The sequence below is a fragment of the Malaclemys terrapin genome, chromosome 2, assembly GCF_027887155.1.
Source record: "Malaclemys terrapin pileata isolate rMalTer1 chromosome 2, rMalTer1.hap1, whole genome shotgun sequence".
In the NCBI taxonomy this organism is placed as follows: domain Eukaryota; kingdom Metazoa; phylum Chordata; order Testudines; family Emydidae; genus Malaclemys; species Malaclemys terrapin.
In genome coordinates this window covers 218,234,593-218,258,094 of record NC_071506.1, presented here as the reverse complement: position 1 = coordinate 218,258,094, position 23,502 = coordinate 218,234,593, and the positions used below count along the sequence as shown (strand labels likewise).

The 23,502-nt window shown below is 43.3% G+C and overlaps 1 protein-coding gene across 1 annotated transcript in view; it reads left to right on the top strand.

The window, feature by feature from the left end:
* The first annotated feature begins 8,255 nt into the window (after nt 1–8,255).
* Nucleotides 8,256–23,502, top strand: part of LOC128832509 (ubiquitin-conjugating enzyme E2 E2) — a 307,401-nt gene continuing 292,154 nt past the window's right edge. Inside the window, exons 1-2 of the mRNA XM_054019974.1 lie at nt 8,256–8,452; nt 14,207–14,395. Of these exons, the coding sequence (XP_053875949.1) occupies nt 14,220–14,395 (176 nt within the window). The 5' untranslated portion in view covers nt 8,256–8,452; nt 14,207–14,219. The remainder of the gene's footprint in view (nt 8,453–14,206; nt 14,396–23,502) is intronic.

The following is a 23,502-nucleotide window of genomic DNA, read 5'->3' as shown; positions in this document are numbered from 1 at the left end:
TCAACAACCAGTTACGGTTCCCTCATTCTCTGCTTGGCCCTAGGTGGCACCGGCTCTAGGCAAAGCAAGCATGTGCGTAGGGCGGCACAATTCCAGGGGCGGCATTCTGGCCATTCTTTTTGTTTTTTGCTTGGGGTGCAAAAAACCTAGAGCTGGCCCTGGCCCTAGGCCTGGCATCTGGTTAGAGCAGCTGGTGGCTGCCCTAAGTTACATAAACTGGTTATGGTCCCCAATCCTCAATAAACCAGTGGGGATAATTGGAATGTATTGAACTCCAGCCATGCCCCAGTACACCTCTGCCCACCTTCAATGTCCCAATTGTGCCAGGATCTGCAGGGAGGGAGTATAAGCTTTGGCTATACTGTCTTGATGCTGTTGGGGACTTCCCTTTCTCTAGGGGAATCCCCAGCAGAGAATTTGTGGGTAATTTCTGTTTCCTTTACACTGCCTAAAGCAGTACAAAGGAAGAGGGCCAGAGCATACAATCTGCTTTAAGTATTGATTGTGGCCCCTGAGATTTTTGAAATATGTTCAGCTCTCATGCTGGAAAGGTTGGACACTGATTTCTTTTGTTGTAGAAACCTTCTCCTCAACCATGCATAACCTGTTTGTCCCATTTCCTCCATAGGTAGAAGAATGAATAGCTCTTCTGTATTTTATCCATCTTAGATTAGAAACCCATCTTTGATCATGTGGTTAAAGAGGTTATGAAGCCAGTACAAACTAACAGGAATTTGGAAAAGGACAGAAGATACTGACTTATTTTATCTACCCTTACCTCTCAATGTTTTCTTCCACCTCAGAATTAGATAGATAATGCAAAGAGTGTTTCCACATTTGCAACCACTGCATTAGAATGGCATTAAAAATAAAGGTTTTTGCTGTAGCAGCTAGAAGAGATTATTCTTAAAATAGTGGATTCAGTTGTTAACAGTTTCTGTCTTTAACCTATCATGGTATTATCCTCTGCAATTATCTTAAGTTAGGCTTTAAACTAGCACGTAAAAACAAGCCTCCACTCTTGACACTAAGCAGTGATTTATTTCCTACCTTGAAGAAAAAGTCAGGATTTTATTAAGAACGCAGAAGCAAGTTATTACTTCCCTCCCACTCCCACCCATCCCTAATATGTTTTATCTTTATTCTTTAGAATCCTGGATGGTAAAGCACTTGAGACCTGTGAGGATCGCTGATTCCACATTGTTATTGTTCTAATTTTTTTCTTCTGGTTCCAGTTGAATGATAGTTAGTGGAAGCTGCTTCAGAGCACAGGAGAGGAAGAGCAACTGAAGAGTCTTGATTTTATAGGGGATAGTGGAAGAAAAAAGGTCTGTAGGTGTTTGCATGAGACTTAAGTGTATTTTCATATTTAGTGGCTTGAACAAATTGGGATAATTAAGTATAATCCAATCTTCTGGGGTTTTTTTTGTTCTGTTTCAGAACAAATAAAGACGACAAACTACTAATAACTTGTCTCCGTGCCCATAAAATTATTTTCCCTTAGGATGGTAGGAAAAATACTTTGCTTAAAATAGTTTTCTGTCAAGGCACTAGGAAAACAACAAGCTTGTCATTGTTCAGGATTCAACCATGACTGTTTTGATTTCGAGCATGATTTTTTTTAGCAATCACAATTCATGAAATTAAATTGAAAATCTAATATTATTTCTGTTGTTGCTACTGCCCTAAGATTTTTCCCTGCTGGTCCACTGCACTCCACTCTATGTGCTGGCAGCTGTAATGTAAAATGAATAAGAATTTTGATCTCTGAATTGCTGCGTCTCAGTGCTTCAGAGATCAGGATTCTTGTAAATTTCTCTTTACAGTTGCCAGCATAATAGCAGAGTTTAGCCAAGTAGCAATAAAAGCAACAGGAAATCATGGGGAAGAGACACACATTTGGGGAGAGTGTGAGGAAAACCTAATTGGAAAGACGGAGGAAAAGTAAAGTACGGGAGCAAAGGGAAAAAAGAAAATATGTAGTGGGCCACATATCCTCTGGTCTATTTTGGCTTTGTGTTATTCTAGCAGTGTGAAGGAGTCATGCAACCAGCAATAGGAGGGGAATCCCTGGGTAACACAGAGCTACTGTAGAGGCTCCTACGTTAACCCTCCTTCCAATCTCAGCCTCCAGGCATTGGTGCACAGCTAGGAAAAAGCGGGTATAGTCAGCTACTCTACTCAGTTGGCAGAACAGCCTCAGGGCCAAAGCCCTGAAGCTACTCAAACCTGCTAAGAGGCTACTCAAATGCTCCACCCTCGCAGAGTCCCAGATCTCAGACTCCAGTGATTTTTCAGTCCAGAGCCCAAGCCCTGCCAACCCAAGTCAGCTGATCTGGGCCAGCCATGTTTTTTTTTAATCCCTGTAGCAACATACCCACAGAGGCTTCCTTAAATGAAGAAACCTTAACAGAAGGGTCCTTCACTCAATAGTATGTAGCTGCTTATAAGATGCTTAAGCCAGGGGACCCTACCTTGGATGATCTCAACTGTGGTGTCTCTACCTCAGGAAGCCATGAACTTTTATAAGAATTCAAAACTAAAGTTGTTTACTGTGTTCCAACGTTCTAAATAGCGTTAGTTTTTAAAAAATACGTAAAACTGGACAGAAAATATTCTTATGTGCATGTCTTAGCATTCCAGCATTATGGGTGAAATCCATCATGGGAGTTTTGTCATTGACTTCAAAAGGCCAGGATTTCGCCATATATATTAATAAATTACAAACGTTTTCTAAAGCATATTGAATAATACAGTGGTAACCAACCTTTTCTGTCTGGGGGTGAACCATTATTTCAAAAAAGCCAAAATCAATATTTTGGTGCAGATGGTTTTCCCTGTTCTACCCCATTTACACTGTTTAGTTTCTTTCAAAAACTTAAGCTTAAAAATTGCAAGGCATGGCTCAGGGAACACATTGCCAATTCATAATCCAATACAAATTTTCTTCTTAACATAGTGGTCCTTGAAGGCTACCGTTTAGAGCCCTGAGCCAGAGGTTGGACACTGATGGAATAATATTGGGCCTGATTCTCAGTTACTCAGTTCTTACACCTGTAGGGACAAGGGTAGGGGATCAAAGGTACCTTTTGGTTACTTTTGCTCTCCCTTGGCGAAATCCAGGCCTCATTGAAGTCAATGGGAAAACTCCCTGTGGAAAAGTCTGCCACTGTGGCTGGGCTTGGTATAGTGGGTCTCCTACTCCTTTGGTGTCCCTGCAGACAGTTGCTCTGGCCCTGTGGTGAGCTGCCTCTTCCTGAGGCTTGGCTTTCCTTGCCCTTGGGAACAAGCCTGAGTCCAACATGCCAGGTCTGGCAGTGTCACACTGGAGGTTTAGTCCAAATTCAGGCTTTTGGGGCTTACCAGCCCTTGACTCCAGGATCTTCATGCCTGTGCCCTAGATAGGCCAATATGGGAAACCAGGCTCGCTCTCTAGTCTGGATTCCAGCCCAGGGACCCTGTATAAAGCAGAGAAGGTCTGTTTGTTTAGACCCTCTGCTGTATTCCTGTGCTAACGTCTACTGTGACCTTCAGCTAGGCCTTCCTCAGTTTCTTCGCTAGCTTACTTTTCTGCAGGTCCCAAAACAAAGGGGAGCCAAACTAGTTATAAAAAACAACAGAAGTTCTGCATAAGGCCCACCTGCCCCAATGAGGCTCCAAACCTTAGGAGTCTCTGGTTGGGCTCTGGCCCCAGCTGGTCTGTCCTTCCAAGCAGCATCCCGACCAAGTCTTCTGCTATGTCAGGGAGACTCCCATTCACAAGCAAAAAATTCCCAATTCACGGTTTAATAATGTTATTTACCACAACAGCAACACTCCCTCTCCTGCTTGGCCACAGCCATTCCACTCCCTTGCTTGGGTGTCAATTACTTTGGGCTAGGAGAGGGATCAGAGCATTCCATGTTCTATTTTTTGGCCTTGCCAGCATCTGTATGCTGCTCATGCAGTTGGCCCCACCCTAGCAGCAGCAGGCAGGCTCATGCATGCAGGGGCTATCCAGGCTCTCTCACTCACACTCCACCACACCCTGTGGGGGATGTCAGCATTGATGGGCCACGAGGTACTGCAGGACATCCCCATGCTGCTCTCAACTAGGACCATGGCTGCCACACACATCCAGTAGAGCTGCATCACAGACATGAATATCACATGCCCCCACCCAGCTGAGGGAGCCAGGCAAGGGGAGGAAATGCCCCTCCCCCAGCACCACCTTTATACATTCCCTTATATTTATACTGATCAGCATTTTCAATTTAATTAATAGACACACAGTATCCGTTCCCAAAGTAATATACAGGAACTTGTAGTGTGTGTCTATTCAAATGGGCTTTATTTAGCAAATTAAGCACCACCGCAAATCTCCCTGATCTTAATTTGAAAATGTTGTTCAGTATACAAGGCAGTAGCTGGTTAGCCTTTGGCCTCACCCAGGCCTGCCTTCACAAGGTTCACTCAAGAGGTCTATTCCCTCTCTGGGCCAGCAATCCCAGAGCTGGGCTTTTCCTCTTTTATCACCGCCCTGCAGGCTTAATCCCTGGCACAGCTGTAAGGAGGTGGGGCCAGGGGCGGCTCTGTGTTTTTTGCTGCCCCAAGCATGGCAGTCAGGCGGCTTTCGGTGGTGCGCCTGTGGGCGGTCCGCTGGTCATGCAGATTCGACGGCATGCCTGCGGCAGGTCTGCCAGTGCCGCGCTTTCAGTGTCCCCGCTGCCGAACTGCCACCGAATCCGCGGGACTAGTGGACCTCCTGCAGGCATGCCGCCAAAGGCAGCCTGACTGCCACCCCCTGCGGCTTGCCGCCCCAGGCACGTGCTTGCTGCGCTGGTGCCTGGAGCTGCCCCTGGGTGGGGCTGATTGGGCCTACAGGCTCTCATTAACCCCTTCTTGTTCAATATAGATTTGTATATCCTTTCCCACTCTTACTGACTTCAAGGGCATCAGGATTTCATGTCCTCTATTCTGTGGTTCTACAAGGCCCTGTTCTGCCCCTGGTGTAAATTAGACTAGCTGTAGTGTAGTACATGGGGACTGGGATCTGGACTGATGTAGAGCCCTTATGTCAGCTGGGGAAGTTTCCAGCACACAAGATATTCTCCGAGAATCATCAATGCCCACTTCAAGGCACCTTTAAACTACCAGAGCAGTGTGAGAACTGAAAATGAAATGCGTATCTCCATGGTTAGATTTACAAGATCCATCCTGGTATATAAGAAGAAAGGCAATGTCCAGGTGATTCCTGATACCAGAAGATTGGCAGCCCAGGCAGTGGCCTTTTACTATGATAACTTATTGTCATTTGAAGAGGGTGTACATTACTTAAAAGGTTATTTATACCATCAGGCTCTGCTGATTGCTCCTTTACTAGCCCTGTAAGAATTTATCTAGGGCAAATTGCTAATTGGCACTGATCCTAGCTTATGTGAAGAGCTTCTCTCAATGGGTCCCTTAGTAGGAACAGAAAAACCAGAACTGTTTATATACAAAATAAGAGACAAGGTAGGTGAGATATAGGGTGACCATATGTCCTGTTTTGGCTGGGACAGTCAGTTTTTTAAGACTTGTCCCGGCTGTCCCAATTTTTTTGGCAAAAGTGGGCATTTGTCCTGTTTGAGCTGCTAACTTGATCAGAAGGAGGGGTTCAGGCTAGCCCCATATGGTGTCCCATTTTCCCTTTGGGAAATCTGGTCACCCTAGTAAGACAATATCTTTTATTAGAACAATTTTTGTTGGTGGAAGAGACAGAAGACAATCTTTTGAGCTATACAGAGCTATTCTCAGGTTTGGGAAAGTTAATCAGAGTGTAAAGCTAAATATAAGGTGAAACAGGTCTTTAAGCATAGGAGTTAACATGTTGCAAGGGACCATTCAAAATGACTGTAGTAAGAAGTAGCTTGTTCCGGTGCTTTTTTAAACACAGGTGGGAATTATATTTGAATTCCTTTCACTTCTAGGAGAAACTTTTAAATGAGAGTGATTAGGACATGAAAACAGGTTATTTCAAAATAGTCAATTTCTCAGAGGAGAGAAAGATTGTTTATTATACAGTAACATACAGAAATAATATTTAGGAAGAATGGGGAGAGCATCCAGAGACATTTGCCAACAGCATTTCCAGTGTTTAGGTTTATCAGCAGTGGTTCCTGAGATTTATATTTGTGATCTCCATGTAGTCTACATCCATCAATTAGGATAAGTACTGTAACATGATTTGCACCTAAAATAGAGATGAGCACTGAAATGTAAATGTGGAAGAGTGTGAAGATTTAAAAAAAAAACTTTAGATACCAAAAAAGGGAAAATATGGTGATTCATCATTAAATATTTATCTATTGTTTGTGTTTCTTCCATGTTAATTGAAAAGGGGGTTGTATTAATAAAAAGTTTAGTGAAATCTAGCTAAAAATTAATTATAGATGATGAGAAGATTAAAGAATTAACATCTATATAATGCTTTGAATCTAAGTATTATCTTTTAAGATATAGCAATGTTTCAATAACATAATCTATTCTTTTACAGGTTTGTCTAGTTCCAGGTTAATGTCACAATTCGTAATACATCTAAACTTGTCTCATTCATGTGTGCTCCCATTTTGACCTCTCCCATTCTTAAATGTAATGTTTACCTGCATGTGGTAAGTGATATTAATTTACTTTAATATAGTTATCCCACAGTACCTATGGCCAACTGGGATTCTTCAAGTTATCTTATGTTGCTAGTTGCCCCAGGTTGTTAATATCATCAAGCTCTGCTGATGGACTGCAGAGCCCTGTGATTGAAATCATTCAGGTAAATACAAATGCTTAGTATTATAAATTAACATGTTTGGCATCTTTAAACCCTGGACAGGGGTTCAGAGCACTGTGCCATATCCCTCAATCCTTCCTGGGGTGGAGTTGTGCAGCACATTACTATTCCATTCTTGTCCCTCACGTCTGAAACACACCGCCAGTGTGGGGATGTAAGCATCCATCAGGGAGTTCTTTACTCTGGTCTTGCTCCCTGATTGGCATTTGGCTTCCCTCTCTGGCTATGTGTTTGAGGCAGAAACGGGAGTTGGACTGATGAAAGGAGGGGGTGGACTGGCACTCTAAAAGTGTGCAGCACTCACTGGCAGGATCAGAGAGAGCAGTGAGGAGCAGAGGAGAGGGAGAAAATCAGAGGGGACAAAGAAACAGAAGAAAGACCATTAATCTGCATTCCCATATGCTCTTACTATGGTTATCCTTCTCTCTCTCCTACTTCCTCTGTCCTTTGGTGGAAGAGACAGAAGCCACGCTTTGTCCTCCTTTGTGTGCTACACTTCTGCTTCATCATGTTTTAATTTACACCCTGACTTCTTTGGGGGTATGGCCTTTTATTATGTGTTTGCACAACAACCAGCACTATGGGGCACTGATCCTGATTGGGGCCTCTGGAACTTATTACAATATATAATAATAAATAGGGAAAAAAAAGCAGAAGGGGAAATTCCAAATCTCCCTCTAGGATGATGAAACTCTCCAGAGACCACCTGTCTGACCTAGGGCAGATCCTTGCCTCCTGTGCCCTCCCTCACCTTGTATTTAAGCTGGGATGTACCCACCTTAGCCCTCTCAGCACCCAGCTTCCATCAGACCTAGCCCCTTCTTTCACCCATCCAGGTGCCCAGTCCAATGATGTCCATACATAACCCCACTGCAACCACCTTCCCTAAACATAATCCCCCATGCATTTACATCCCCTACACGTAACCGCCCCCGCCCCACATACACACCAAGCTCCTCTACACATAACCCTCCAGGCACCCAGCTCCCCTACACATACCCACCTAGCTCCCCAATCCCTAACCCACCAGCCCCCCCTCACACCTAACCCACTCACCCCCACACCCAGCTCCCTGCCACCTAACCCACTCACCCCTACACCCAGGTCCCTGCCATCTAACCCCCCAGGCACCCAGCTCCCTGCCACCTAACCCACTCACCCCCACACCCAGGTCCCTGCCACCAAACTCCCTCCCCCCCCAGGCACCCAGCTCCCTGCCACCTAACCTACCCGTTCCCATCCCCCCACTCCCGTGCTCCTCTCGCATCCGATTCAATTTTCTCATCCCAGCGCTCCCAACAGTGTTTCCCTTTAACGCGCGCTCCCGCCAGACCCCTCCACCCCCGCACCCGCTCGCTTGTCATTTTCTCCTCCCCCTCTGAGAACGTGCGCGCGAGCCCGCTCCTCCCCCGAACTGCCAGCTCCGGGCTCATTGGCTGTCGGGAGCGCGCGCGCGGCGGGGTCGGGTGCGCGCGGCGGCAGCTTCACTTCTCTTCGGGCAGCGGCGGCGGCAGCAGTAGCCGAGGGGGCAGCACGCAGCCCCCACCCCTCGCCTGGCCCGAGCCGGGCCGCCCGTCCGCCGTGCAGCGCAGCGCAGCGCCCGCAGCCTGAGTCGGCACCAGCCCTAGCCCTGCACCCGCTCGCCCACAGGTAACGCCCCCCCTCTCCCTACCGCCCCCGGCACTGCCTGCTCCCCCCGCTTCATTCCTCTAACCCCCTCCCCCGGCACCACATCCTCCTGCCCCATCCCTCTCCCACCGCACCGCACCCCACCCAGGGCATCGCCTGTTCCCTTGTGCCCTCCTGCCCCTCACCCATCCCTTTTATCCCCAGCAATACCTGCCCCCATCACTTTACACCCCCCACATCCAGCTGCCCCCACCAGTGCTTGTGCCCTCCACCACATCCCCCTGCTTCTCCCAGCCCCCTGCCCCATTCCCCTACCCTGGCACTGCCTGCCACCCCCACATCCCTCTGCCCCCCTGCTCTGTTCCTCTACTCCCCTGGCACTGCCTGCCCCCCCAACCTCCTGCTCCCCCTGCCCGGTTCCCCTGCGCCCTGGCACCACCACCTCCTTCCTAGCCCATTCCTCTACTTCTCCTCCCTCCCCCGGCTACTCCAGAAGCACTTGTCCCCCTGCTCCCTTGAGCCCCCCACCCCATCCCCTTTCCATAGTCCTATCCATCCCTATGCCCTTGCCACCTCTCCTCATCCTATCCCCCTGCCCCATCCATCCTTCCTCAGGTCCCCCAACCATAGCCCCACCGATCCCTACCCTCTCTCCCCAGCATAGCCCCATCCATCTGTTCTCCCACCCTTACCACATTCCCTGACCTGTCCATCTGTCCATCCCTGTGTCCCCCAGCCAATTCTGTCTATCCATCCCCATGTCATCTGCCCCAGCTACATCCATCCCACAGCTCCCCAAACCCCTCATGTCCCCTCTATCACTCCTATCATATCCACCTGCCCTCTGGCACCCCACCACATCTCATTGCAATAGCCCCATCCATCCCCCTGCCACCCCTCTCCCCCATCACATCCCCTGACCTAGCCCCATCAATTCCCCCTTTTCCACCCCCTCCACCACATCTATCCTGCCTCTGTTCCTCTCCCAGGGTCCTAGAAATGCCTTCTCTCGAAGTCTTTCTACAAGAATACCTGCATCTTCCAGCAATACCTCCTTCACTGTTCCCTACAATACTCCCCCACACAGGCAAAGGCCACCTTCTTTTGCCCCTCTTATAATCCCTATCTTTTTCTCTCCTCTCCATTGCCCTTCTATCTCCTAGAAATACCTTCTTCTCCTTAGTACCTTGTTCTTAAACACCCCTTATCCTCTCTCTGCACTCATGCACAAACACGTAGAGGGGTCAAATAATTCCTTCCCCCATCATCCCCTTATCTCCCAGTTATCACTGTTATAACCCCTTGCCCCCAAGGAGTGGGATGGGGAGCAACCTCTTCCCCCCCCTTCCAGAAATACATAAGGATGGGAATTAGTAAACACAAGTAAGGACTGGTTTCAGAGTAAGGAATTCTACCCTATGCAACAGCCCCCTCTCTAGCAGAAATGGATCTAAACCACCCCACTGCACAATGACAGGAGCAAAGTAATCCCTTAGCTCATTTTGTCCAACCCCCATCTCTTCCTCATGTAACCCCTGTGCCTTTCTTACAAAGTCTTCTCCTTCCGTCATCCACTGTCACCTATTTCTCACCCCTAATCCTTTTCCTTCCATCCTCTCTCTTTCCACCTTCTCCCTACCCCTTTCCTCCTCCACACAAAGTATCTGGAAAGTGCAGGATAAATGTCATTTTGAAAAGTGCCTGTTTCAGTCTCCTGCTATCTTCTAGTACTGCATAATTATTGCACATTGTGTCTCTATGACATGTGCCTCCCCCTCCCCCTCCAGGCAGCAGGAAAATAGGCGAGGGGTGTGTGTGTGTTTCAGTCTACAGCTGCAGCAGCAGCTTTTTATTTCTTTCTGGGTTCCTCTCTCAACCATAGACACTGGCCTGGCTAGCAATCGGACTCCTCCTGTTTTCTCTCCTGTAATGTTTTGATCTTTTCGCCCTTTATTGTTTCTAATGAAGATCAAGTGAGGTGGCTGCTCCTGCTGCTTCTTTTCATGAACCCAGCAGAAAAGTTCAATTTATCTTTGCTTATAGGAATTAAGGCAGCTTTAGAAAGACCTCATCACTGGCTCAGCTGCCCTCAGGACCTATCTGCACATTGCCAGGATCTCTTTCCCTAGCTGCTACTGTTTGTTTGGATTTTTGGGGGGGGAGGGGAAGGGGAAGCATGGGATAAATGGAAGAAGTAGGTTCTCTTGAACATGTTTGACTTAAAATTTATAGATGGGGGTTTGATACCAAGGTCTCTGAAGAATCATGATGTGTTCAGGGAAATACTTTTAATCCCCCTTCTGTTCCCTCCATCCAGTTCTCTCAACACAAGGGCAGCCGAGGGTTTAAATTTTGAATGTGGCATAATTTAGAAGTCCAGAGAATTGGACACAGTCTTTTGCTTTTCTCTTTGCACTGAGATGAGTCTTTGGGGATATTTGGCTTCAAGAAATATTTTCTGTATGTGTTTGTGTAATTGCACTGAAATGTTTTCCCACAATGTCATTCCCCCGGTGATGTTTCTACTCTCTTGTTGTTCCTTGTTTTTCTTATTTTGGCCACATATTTGAAGCAGACCCTTTTAAATATCCTTTTATCGAGGTTAAATTTAGCTTTCAATCCTTAAATAAAATATAACTTGATTTTTATTTAAAATAAAAGGGAGAGTATGGAAAATATTTGTCTCAGAGAGCAAAATAAGAAAATAGCCAGACATTAAATGACAGATTTAAACATTTTCATGTTGTAAAAGCTGGCATTACTTGTTACAGTAATTATACACTATGGGCTACTGTTTCTGCATATATTTGTTGGGTAGTAACCTGAACTCATGAAGTGAGTACAGCGGTTCTTGGATAATAGTAATATTTATAGCAGAATCATCCACAGCAGACTGTCTGTGGACATAAGCTTCATTAAAAAATGTTGTTGGTTTTTTTTTTTTTTTTTTGGCCAACAGTTATAAAGTATACCTATGTTGTGTGGATAATCCTCTCATTCTAAAATTAAATGTTAATGGAAGATCAATATCCGAACTTGCAGGGCAAATAAAGAATATCTCAATGTTTTAAGGAAATATTAGATTGTTTTACCTCTGTATAGAAACAGAAAATATATCTATATGTAGCTGCAAAGTCAAAACATGCATTTAATAATTGTATGCAGTGTAGCTGTAGCAATATTGGTCCCAGGATGTTAGAGAGACAAGGTGGGTGAGGTAATCTCTTTTAGCATGTCTCTCACCAACAGAAGTTGGTCCAATGAAAGATATTACCTCGCCCACCTTGTCTCATTTAATAATTGTAACTCAGTCTTGAAACTATTGGTATATACAGTAGCTTGTGTTTATTAATTTAAAGCTTTATTTTTCTCCCTTAAGACTTGACAACTGGGATGTAGATACCTAAAGATTAACCTGTGTAAAATGTGAAATATGGAAAAGACAATGTTATGTCTCTGCTGTAGGAAAAAATTAAGAAATAAAAGAATTGTTTACTCTTAACTGGAGAAGTCAAATAATGCATCATTTTCCATTCTTAAATGCACCACTAAGTCTGTACAATACAACCATTTTCATAATCAAAACAAAACAAAAAAAGAGCTGATACTGATTAAGGCTAATCTATTCTAGCTTCCAACATCATCAACTGGTGTTCTCTCTAAGAATTCTGAATCCCAACCCTCCAAACCTTAACTGCTTTGATAAAGTCATATAAATTAAGCAGAGGGACTTAATTTATATGAAAGTCATTAGGATTTATTCACATGAATAATACAGTATCGGGCCCTCATTGGAGGCCATTATTTAAGCAACATGTATACTGTTTTTGATAAATTTAAGATTTTGGTAATGCTCCTAACTGCAGAAAATTCTTCTTTTCAGTATGCAACTATAACAATTTTTGGACTTTTGTTTGCTTTACTTATTTTTTTTTTTTTCTTCCAATGCCACCTCAGTGACACTGAAGTTTTTTCTTCTTTCCACTGCCCTCTTTCCATATATGTGCTGGCAATACTGTCTGGATAGAAGATTTGCATCTTAATGTTCAGTTACAAACTATTAATAAACTTTTAGTGGGTTATATAAGCAAACTATCACAAATTTTACATCATATTTTTTAGAACAGGGGTTCTCAAACTTCATTGCAGTGCAGCCCCCTTCTGACAACAAATTACTACACAACCCGTGAGGGGGGACTGAAGCCTGAGCCTGCCTGAGCTCTACTGTCCTGTGTGGCAGGGGCAAAGTCTGAGGGCTTAAGCCATAGGCGGGGGAAGGGGTCTGTAGCCCCACCACTCAGGGATAAAGCCCTCGGGCTTCGGCCCCGGGCGGTGGGGCTTGGGCTTGGGCTTTGGTCCCAGCAAGTCTAATGTCAACTCTTGCAACCCCTTTAAATGGGGTTGCGACCCACTTTGGGGTCCTGACCCACAGTTTGAGAACTGCTGTTTTAGAGTCAAGAGTCTGGAATCCTGATTTAGGCTCTTGAGAGAAAATTGCAGCATATTATAATTGAGATGTACAGTTTTCTGTAACTGGTGTTCTGCTTATGGTTTCTGTATATGGCTAAAAGGATAAACGAGACAAAGTTCACAGACAAAAGAATTTTGAACATAAACCTCATTGTGCACTCTAGGTCAGATTCTGATGTTAATTACATCTGTACAATTCCACTGAGTTCATGTAGGTTGCACAGATGTAACTGAGCAAAAGTTGGCCCTATGTGTTGTTAAAGTTGTTCTTTTAATAAAATATCACAAAGAAAACATAGTGATGTCACTGAGGTAAAGAAGGGCCTTCTAGTGTTGCTTCAGATTTCTTATAGATTCAGTTAGCAATCGTTGCCACTGCATCTGGCAATCTTAGATCTAACCCCCAAGAAAAAGCCTTAATTTACAACAGAAAAGTCATAATATTAACTACAACCATTTTAATTTAAACAGTCTATAGTTGAAGAAATGCAGTGATTAAAGTGAAGGAAGAAAAGAAGAATATAGCTAAATATTACAAGTGTGAGAACTAGGCATATAAAATATATTGAGATAAAGTTAGATTTCTCGGTGACTAGTGTTCATTGACAGATTTATAGTCTGATGTCCTCTGCTCACAAACAGGCTTCAGCAGTACAGATTTCCTTACGTTTCCCCACCAATGTGCTTACTCCCTGGTGTGGGAGTATCATCTCTAGCTACGAAAGATAGGTTAGGCTTAAAAGGACATTCTTCAAGGGGGCCAACCAAAATGTGAATTCTATAAAGTGGAAACCCATCCACTAGGAGTTGGAGTTAGCCCAGACTTTTTACGTGTGGGCTAATGAATAGTCTTAAAATAGTAATGACTGCCAGTTACTAACAAAAGGGGCCTGATTTGAACCAGTGTCCTAGAGGTGAAACACTTCATCCCATCACCAATCCCTTGAGCTATCCACTCCATTAACACTGGATTGTCTTACTCATTCTGTTTTATTTTCCACTTGCCCAGAATAAATGGTATCTCCCTTTAGATATTTTTCATATATGTAAAAGGGTTTTTCATATTTTGTTCTATCCTTTTTAGTTGGTGTAAAATGACTATCTTTTGCGTTACTATATAGACATTTATGGCTAGATTCTTCAATACTGCAGACTAAAATGCTGCAATATAAGGAGTTCTGTATTAAGCAAGTGATTTTTTTCACCCTGTTTATCTCTATTTTTTTTTTAAAAAAAAGTCAGTAACAATACTATGCTATCAGACATTTTAAGAAAAGACTCCTTACTCGCCTTTGTCTTTTTTAGCCCAGAGTCTAAAATGTCCACTGAAGGGCAAAGAGTTGATGATAGCCCAAGCACTAGTGGAGGCAGCTCTGATGGAGATCAACGTGAGGGTGTTCAGCAAGAGCAAGAAAGGGAGCAGGTTCAACCCAAGAAGAAGGAGGGCAAGATCTCTAGCAAAACAGCTGCTAAACTATCAACTAGTGCTAAAAGGTACCCTGCTCTTTGTAGTCTTTTGGATGGGCATCAGCCTAAATAATTTTCTTAATGTTTTATTACAATATGATTGAATCTGTACATTAGTTCTTTGGGGTTGAAATGTGACCTGTATGCTGCTGTTTCATTTATTTATTTGACAGACTGGTTTGTTTTCACCTGGGTTTAATATTAGCTTGCATGATAGAAACTGACACTGTTTTATTCTTAGTATAACTCAGACAGTTTTTTGTATTCTTATGAAGTGTGTGTGTGTGTGTGTGTGTGTAAGAAAGAGAGAAACTTGTCAGTGTAACTTAGAGTTAATTAACCATAAACATTTCAGACAGGTCAGTAATTCAGTGTGCTAGGAGACTACTGTAATACCTATCACTACAAAGTACTGCATTTTCTTGTCCCAGATGGTCAAGTCAGAAACGATGGAATGAACAAATGTGTTTTTGTTTCATCACATTAAACTGTGGTATGTCTTAATTTTGTTTTTGTTTTTTCCCCTTCCTGAGAGGAATGGTAGATTTGGAAAATAGTTATTTAAGTGACTCCACGCTGTCACATCAGTCACTGGTTCACTGGCATGTCTGGACTGTGCAGAGGAAGCCTGCATTAACAGTGTAGCTCTGTCACATCAGCATTACTTTAGGCAGCAATGTTCAAAACCTATTAAAGGGAACCCAAATACAATACAAATTTAAAAGAGTTTATATAGAACCCAAATGTGCAGACCTAATTTGCGTAGAACTCTGAGTCTGATTCTTCACTAATTTACACCAGTCTAAATTAGGAGTTACTGTTGTAAAACTAGTATAAAAGAGAAGAGAATCAGGCCCCCATTGCGTTCATTTGGAGTTTCCTGTAAATGTGGTATGTAGCACCAGGCTGCAAATACTAGTGTGTGTACATTTTAATTCATACATTTTACCTTACCTTGACTTGACAGTATATAATTTATTTGTACCAGGCTCACAGATCTAAACCTCCCTACGTATCCCTTCCTGTATCTTAATGAGTCACTCTCATCCTGCCAGTGATGCCAGTATTGATCATTCATTTTGTCCATTTTTCTGTATCTTCATGCTTTCATTTTATTCAAAGATCATCTTCCTTTATGTAGTCTGTGGAGCCAATGCCCTCTTCCCTGCACCTGCCTTTCAAATCTTTCCTCAAGGTCCACTTCTACCATGATGCTTACAGAAGATTATCTAGCCATTATCAGTTGGCAGAGGATCAGTGGGGATTACTAATATCTAACTTTTAATATTTTATAACTAAAGGGAGAAGAATGACTGTCAATAACTTAGAGCTATCAAATTGTGCAAATACCTGGTCTTCGTAGTTGCTTCTACTTCTAACCTTGCCCATGCTGACAAATCATCTCCTATTGTTACATCTACTTGTTGTGTCTTGTAGCCTTTTTAGAACACAGCCTGCATATAGGAATATATGTTTGTTTGTACAGTGTCTAGAACAATGATACCATGATTCTGACTGGGGCCTGTGGAACTACTGTGTTAAAAAATTAATGATAATGTCAGAAGTTGGGCTATTATTCTTAGTTTTGTGTCTTCAAAGCTTAGAGCTCTTATTAACATGCATTTAGCAACGATAAAATTACTTAAACCTTTTAAAATTTAATCATATCTGTTTGTGGTTTCTGCTGAAACTAATTATTCCAATTGCAGACAGATATGTTTGCCAATCAGACTATAACACAGCAGTTTTATATGTATAGTAATATTAAAAAAAAAAATTATGAATGTGAAAGTTGAAATGTTTTCCAAGAACTATGCTTCTTAAAAGTGTTTGGCTATGTTTAATATATTTATAGTTTAATATTTCTGTAAAGTAGTAAGAGACTTATTTAGATATTAGTCTTATCAATATTGGTAACCGCATAGTCACTTCAGTTAAAGTTGTTTCTACTTTCTTATCCAAACCCCATTTTCAATGGGTTGTAACTCCACTTACTAATTATTTAGGCTGAAAATTTAATATACAAGTTCTTAGCTTGATAAGGTAGCTGTTTGAAACATATGTGAAAATCATTTGGAATGTTTTAAGAATATGGGGAAGAAAGTAAACTCCTAAAGTGTCCTGTTGCCTTTTTATTTACCACTTGCAAGGAGTAGCTTTGGGGGGGGAAAAAGGAAATTTGAAAGGTACTTACCTCTCAATATGTGATATTAAGACAAACACCTTAGAGCAGTGGTTTTCAAACTTTTTTTTCTGGGGACCCAGTTGAAGAAAATTGGTGGTGCCTGTGACCCAGTGAAGCTGGGTATGAGGGGTGTGGGAGGGGCTCAGGGCTGGGGCAGAGGGTTGGGATACGGGTGTGAGGGCTGCAGGGTAGGGCCAGGAATGAGGGGTTCAGGGTATGGGGGGGGATCTGGGCTGGGGCAGGGGGTCGGGGTGCAGGAGGGGGTCAGGGCTCTGGGCTTGGGGTGCAGGCTCTGAGGTGGGGCTGAGGGTGAGGGGTTTGGGGTGCAGGAGGGGCTCTGGGTTGGGGGGCTTAGGGCTGGGGCAGAGGGTTGGGGTGCAGGAGGGGCTCTGGGTTGGGGGGCTTAGGGCTGGGGCAGAGGGTTGGGGTGCAGGAGGGGGTTGGGTGTGTGGGGGTCAGGGCTGTAGGCTGGAGGTGCAGGCTCTGGGATGAGGCCAGGGATGAGGGGTTTGGGGTGCAAGAAGGGGTTCTAGGTTTGGGGGGCTCAGGGCTATGGCAGGAGATTGGAGTGCAGGGTTGGGGCATGAACTTACCTCTGGCGTCTCCTGGTCAGTGGCGCAGCTGGGATGCAGAGGCAGGCTTCCTGCCTGTTCTCACACCATGGACTGCGCTGCACCCTGGAAGCGGCTAGCAGCAGGTCTGGCTCCTAGGCGGAGGCATGCAAGCAGCTCTGCAGGCACCGCCCCCCCAGCACCCATTGTCCGGGAACCGTTCCCGGATTGTGGAGATGGTACTCGGGGCAAGGGCAGCACGTGGAGTCCCGTGGCCCCCCTGCCTAGAGGCCAGACCCGCTGCTGCCTGTTTCCGGGGCGCAGCTCAGTGTCGGAACAGGTAGGCACTAGCCTGCCTTAACTGGGCAGCACCACCGACGGGACTTTTAACATCCTGATCAGCGGTGCTGACCAGAGCCGCTAGGGTTCCTGGGTGCTGAGCAAGGCGACCCAGTGCCTTACATGCTGCAACCCAGTACTGGGTTGCGACCCGAACTTTGAAAAACTCTGCCTTAGAAGGTGTTTCTGTAAACACAACTTAATAGGACTGCTTGCAGGATTAGAGGTATAGCAGTTTACTTGAAATTTTCATCTCTTCAAAAATAATAGTGAGTTTTTTACCAGTTGATTGTGAAGAAAGACTGCACAAATATTTTGCGGAAACCAATTTCTGTTCTCTGTTACGTACACGTAATCCCACTGAATCCAGTCATTACTCTAAAATCCCAATAATGTTTGCATAATGGAGGACAGAATTTAATCCAGTAACTGTTTTTAATAACTCTAAAATAATTCAGGAATCAACACAATTGAAATTAGTAGAATAATTTAAAGCATCCAGCTTTTACATGCATTACAGTTATTAGACAGCACTGGAAAACTAATACAAGTCTGGAGCTTAGTCTTATTTCAAGTGCTAAATTATAGTCTACAGACTGCAGACTTCATTCTGATTTGAGTTTGGAAGTCATGCATTGTCACACACTTGAAAAATCTATTCGCGCATGTGGAAGTGTAGTAGCAATCTCTTTTTAGATACACAGGGTAATTATTCAGGATAATGTATCTCAAATTATAATTAAGATCTAAGGAATTGTAATATGAGTTTTCTTGCTGTGTGTTATAAATTTGAGACTAAAAGTAATTTTACTTATAAAAGTCACTTCAGCAATATTAGTTTTTTTATATAAATCAATAGAAGGAAATGTTCAGTTACTTGTGAAATGTGCTCCAAGATGTTCTATAATATATATTCTCTGTAGGGTGCCACCTTGGCAATTTAATGCTCCCTAAAATGGCTTGATTTTGAGGGAAGGGAGAGGCATTTTGTGCTTCACTGTATTCCTGAGTTTTTTTTAGTTTGTGTAGCATTATCAACATTCTTTTAATTAGTTTTTGGTGGTTAATTTAATTGCAAATGTTTCAGTCATAGGATGCTCATCTTACTTCAATGAGTTTTCTTCTGTCAGTATTCTGTGTTGACTTGTATTTCAATTTTTCCTTCTTTTTTCTCTTTTCTCCTCACTCCCATTTAGTGGGTTTCTTTGTGTGGTTCCAGTAGAAGAGTGATAAGTTTGGGATATGTGGGTCAGCTGATAAGGCATCTAAGATGCCCAGAAACCATAGCTATTAGTGCGATAGAAGTACCTGGATAGAACAGAATTTTATTGCAAGTAGCCTTTTGCTTCCTTAGACGGAATGTTGACCAGTAACCAAGGTCTGATTTTATTTAAAAAATATAGGCTTTCTGCTATTCGCATCAGTGGAAGTACTGACTTAGATGGCATCAAAAAGGCAGAATTCTATTGCAACCTTTCATATTGCAGTGTCCCTCGATGTGAATGCGTCTAGGGCTAGTTGATACACAGATAATAGCTTACAGTATACAAATCATATTGTGTACCATTCCTTCAATTTGCTTTACCCAGGGGGTGTTACCTTAAATAGTAATCTTCCTTACCTAACATGTCAGGATTGAAAAACTCACTGCATATCATAATTACAGTTCAGACATGAAACTGAATTGCTGTCCTTAAAAAGAGAAGGCATCTTATGTCTTAAATAGCAAATCTTAGCACGACCTTTGGATTGAGATCAGTGTATCCGTTCTTGCTTAGCATAATAGCTTAACAGATAGAAATATTATTCTGCAGGGCTCTCTGCTCTTGAGGTTGCTAGTTTAAAACCTGTCATTTTGTCTTTGGTCTGCAAATTTTTATGTTGAACTGTGAATTTATGAAACTGAATTATGTAGCCTTTTGTTCCTGGAAAGCTATTAAAACATCAACTAAGTCATAGATATTTTGTTTGTTGAAATACAATCATAGAGAAGTGGGCCATCCATAACCTTTCTAAATAACAGAGAGGGTTGCCATAATATAATAGTATTTTAAATAAATTTGGCAACAAGTATTCTACTTGATAAGCCAAAAATGACAGACAAAATACTGAAAAAGGAAAACAACTCCATGATTTTTTTTTAAGTTGGCATTTATAAGTATTCCTAATATATTCTGTTCTTCTGCTTCAACAGTCATTCTTAGTTCAATTTCCAAGGACCCTATTCTGTCACAACTTTTGAAAGAGTGAAATATATAATAGGGTTTGCCCTGTTTTAAAATGTGGTCTAAATTTTCTCCAATCTGGGTTTTTGGGTTGCCTAATGTTTATGTGAAGGGAGGCACATAACCCAGAAAAATGGAAGCGATAAAATGAGCTTCTAGGGAAAATGACTACATGCCAATAAATAGCAGGACCTGAGCCTCTCTAATGTATTCAGTCCTCAATATTTTCCTCATAAAAATGCTAGAGTCCTTACTTTACAAGTGACAGCAAGCAATCCTGCTAGTATTACAGCAATAGTTCCCCACAGCCTCATATTTATTAATATTTGACAGCACTTTTAATTTTGAAAAAGCTTGACCTAGATTAGCTAATCCTTTCAGGCTTGATCAGTATTTTCCACATCTGTAAAATGGGGGAACACGGAGAGAGAGGTTGTGACTTTTCTAAGACCATAAAAGGAGCATCTGAGTGACATTGCAAATTGGGTGTTCCTGGTACCCAGTCCTGGATTCTGACTACTAGAACATGCTTCTCTCTCACCAGTTAAATAACATAATAGTACTTAATAAAAATAAAACAAATGTATATTTTCATTTTTTATTATATAATATAGCCTGGCATTGCTTAATATAAATACATTTTGGGCAGAAAATCTGTTGGCAACAAAATCCATGGGGATAGTTGCCAAAGGGGAGGAAGGAAACCGTGTGGTTTCTGAGGGATACTTCAGAGGCTACAGCAATCTGTGTATTGGTTCCTGTGCCTCTGGTGTCTCTGGATTATCCACTCCACTCTCAGGTGTTGTAGCTCCACTGAAGCCATGCTACTAGGGTTTCCTACCATTGAAGGGTCCCTGCAGAATAGGATATACTGCTAGAGTCTGTATATCCTTTACTAACTCTGTGTGTTTATCGTGAACAAGGAATGATGTGCCTCCCCTCCATTGCCTGTTTCTTAAATGAGTTCACCGGGGAGACAGTAAGAGTATTAGCAGCACTACCACGGTCTGTGTGTAGTAAGGGTGATCTACATGTAGGAGACCATTAATATAGGGACTTTGGGGACATGATCTGATCACTTACATGCAATTTCAACAATAAAATACAAATACAGTCGGTATTTATATTTCAAACGTTTGCTACTGTAACACATGTTCAGGACTTAAATACAAGGTAGCATGCAGTTTCATTTTTGTGGCTAGCTGTGCAAGGTACTGTGATTTCTTCCTCCACCTCATCCCCAATGAAATTCTTGCTTCTGCTCATCTTTTAGGGGCAAGCAAAACAAATAGCAGTTAAGACAAATATTTCCATGTTTGTCCTAACAGCATCTTTTAAAAAAATCAGATCTATCGACATCAATCTGAAGACCCTAATCATTGTACTAGGGCCTGATACGAGGTGAGGGCAGGAGAGACATCCACAACTTGCCCTCTTCGTTCTGGAAAGAAGGGGAGGAGGTTAGATGTGGAAGGATACTGAAAATGGAAGATTTGTAGTTTAGGACATGGGGCAATGTCTGTTCTCATTCTCCTCTTGATGTTTCATACACCTCATGATATGATCAGGTATCAGCTGCTGTATATAGGTGCTCAAAGTGAGGATGTAGTCCAGGGATTGGCAAACTACAGCCCACCAGCCATTTTAATCTGGCCCTCGAGCTCTTGCTGGGGAGCAGGGTCTGGGGCTTGCCCCGCTCCAGCGGGGAGCAGGGTGGGGGGCCACTCCACACAGCTCCCGAAAGCAGCGGCATAGCCCCCCTCTGTCTCCTAGTGTAGGGGCATCCAGGGCGCTATGCTCTTCATGCTGCTTCCACTCAAAGCGCTGCCCCTGCAGCTCCCATTGGCTGAGAACCATGGCCAATGGGAGCCTGCATGGGTGGTGCCTGCGGACAGGGCAGTGTGTAGAGCTGCCTGGCCGCACCTCCACATTGGAGCTGGAGAAGGGACATGCCACTGCTTTCGGGAGTTGCTTGAGGTAAGCGCCGTCCAGAGCCTGCACCCCTGAGCCTCCCCCCATGTCCCAACCCCCTGTCCCAGCCCTGATCTCCCCTCCCACCCTTCAAAGCCCTCGGTCCCAGCCCGGAGCACCCTCCTATATCCCAAACCCCTCCTCTCCAGCCCCACCACAGAGCTTGTATCTGCAGCCAGAGCCTGCACTCCTTCTTTCACCCCTGCCCCAGCCCTGATCCCCCTCTTCTGCCTGATGAACCCCTCAGTACCAGTCCAGAACACCCTTCTGCATCCCAAATTCCTCATCCCCAGCCCCACCCCAGAGCCCACATCCCCAGCTGGAGCCTTTATCCCGCATCCCATCCTCCCGGCCCAGCCTGGAGCCCCTTCCCGCACCCTGAACTCCTCATTTCGGGCCCCAACCAGAGCCCGCCCTCACTCCCGCATCCAAACCCCAATTTTGTGAGCATTCATGGCCTGCCATACAATTTCTATTCCTAGATGTGGCCCTTGGGCCAAAAAATTTGCCCACCCTGGTGTAGTCCCAGATGTGGTGCATTTTCAGTGCCATTCTGAAACTTGCCAGACAGAAAAATACATACACCACAAAACTGAAGGAGATTTCTATGTTCCGTAAGCGTTCACGTGATCTAAATGAGGGAATGTGTAAATTTCGTAAGCAAAATAGGATTTTATATAATTTTGAACTGGAAAAAGGATATTTTAAGTATTGAACATTTTTTTTTTTAGGGGATAAAAGTAAAACAAGTACACTTTTAATACTTAAAGGTGGGGAGAAGGTGAGAGAGAGATGTCTAGCAAATATTTTTTTAAAAAAAATGGTAGTGTTTGGTATGTTGACCCACTTAAACTTCTGATATTTTCTTTTTTTTTAAAGTGGATTTTTTTTTTTTTTGCATTTCTCTAATTACTTTTTTCCAAATATCAGTTAAGAAATTTTAATTCACGGTTTTTAATTGAGGTAGATACTGTCTATTGAAATATACTGAAATACATAATATAGTGAAGTATTTACATTCTCTAGCAATTGGAATCATCAAACCTATTTCATTTCTCTCCCTGCGCAGAAGCATCTTGCAAATTTCCCCGCAGTTTCTCGTTGGAGTCTGTTTTTGAAGTGTTGAATAATTGCTACTTTTAGGTCTGTAAGAGTGACCAGGGAGGTTGAAGTGTTTTCCGACTGGTTTTTGAATGTTGTAATTCTTGATGTCTGATTTGTGTCCATTTATTCTTTTGTGTAGAGACTGTCCCCATATACACACGTGCACACGCATCCTCGCCAAGTTATTTGAGAATAGGACTAATATAGGAGGTAGCATTTTATTTTTGGCTGGTTCCTTTACCTTCATAGGCTACAAACAAACAAATGAATCACAAAATGCATTCTTAATGGAACAAGGGGAGTATTGATAGTGGCTTTGGCCCAGTTTTTAAAAAGGTATTTAGTCATTGCTGTGCTGAGCATTGCCTAACTGTTTTAGAAATCTCAATCTCATTTTCAAAAGGGATATAGACACTGTTGATGGAATTGAAATGTGTTGTTTGAAAATGAGATTTGTTACTAAAGCTCCTAGGAGTTGTGGTGATAAGTGCACCAATGCCTAAATACTTTTAAGAATCTGGGTATTTGAGATTATCTTCCACATCCAGGACTGCATTTAGACCTTAATATTATGTTTAGAATTAGAATAAATTGCTTATTTTTATCTTAAGTGCTCTAATATACCTGAATGTTTACCTTGGGGAAATCAATTTCTTTACTCATGCTTGTGTATAGAATATGTGGTGGCAGCTTATAACAAGATACACATGTGCCTTAGGCCAGGCTTGAGCTCTGTGGCTAAGATTTAGCATGTATCCT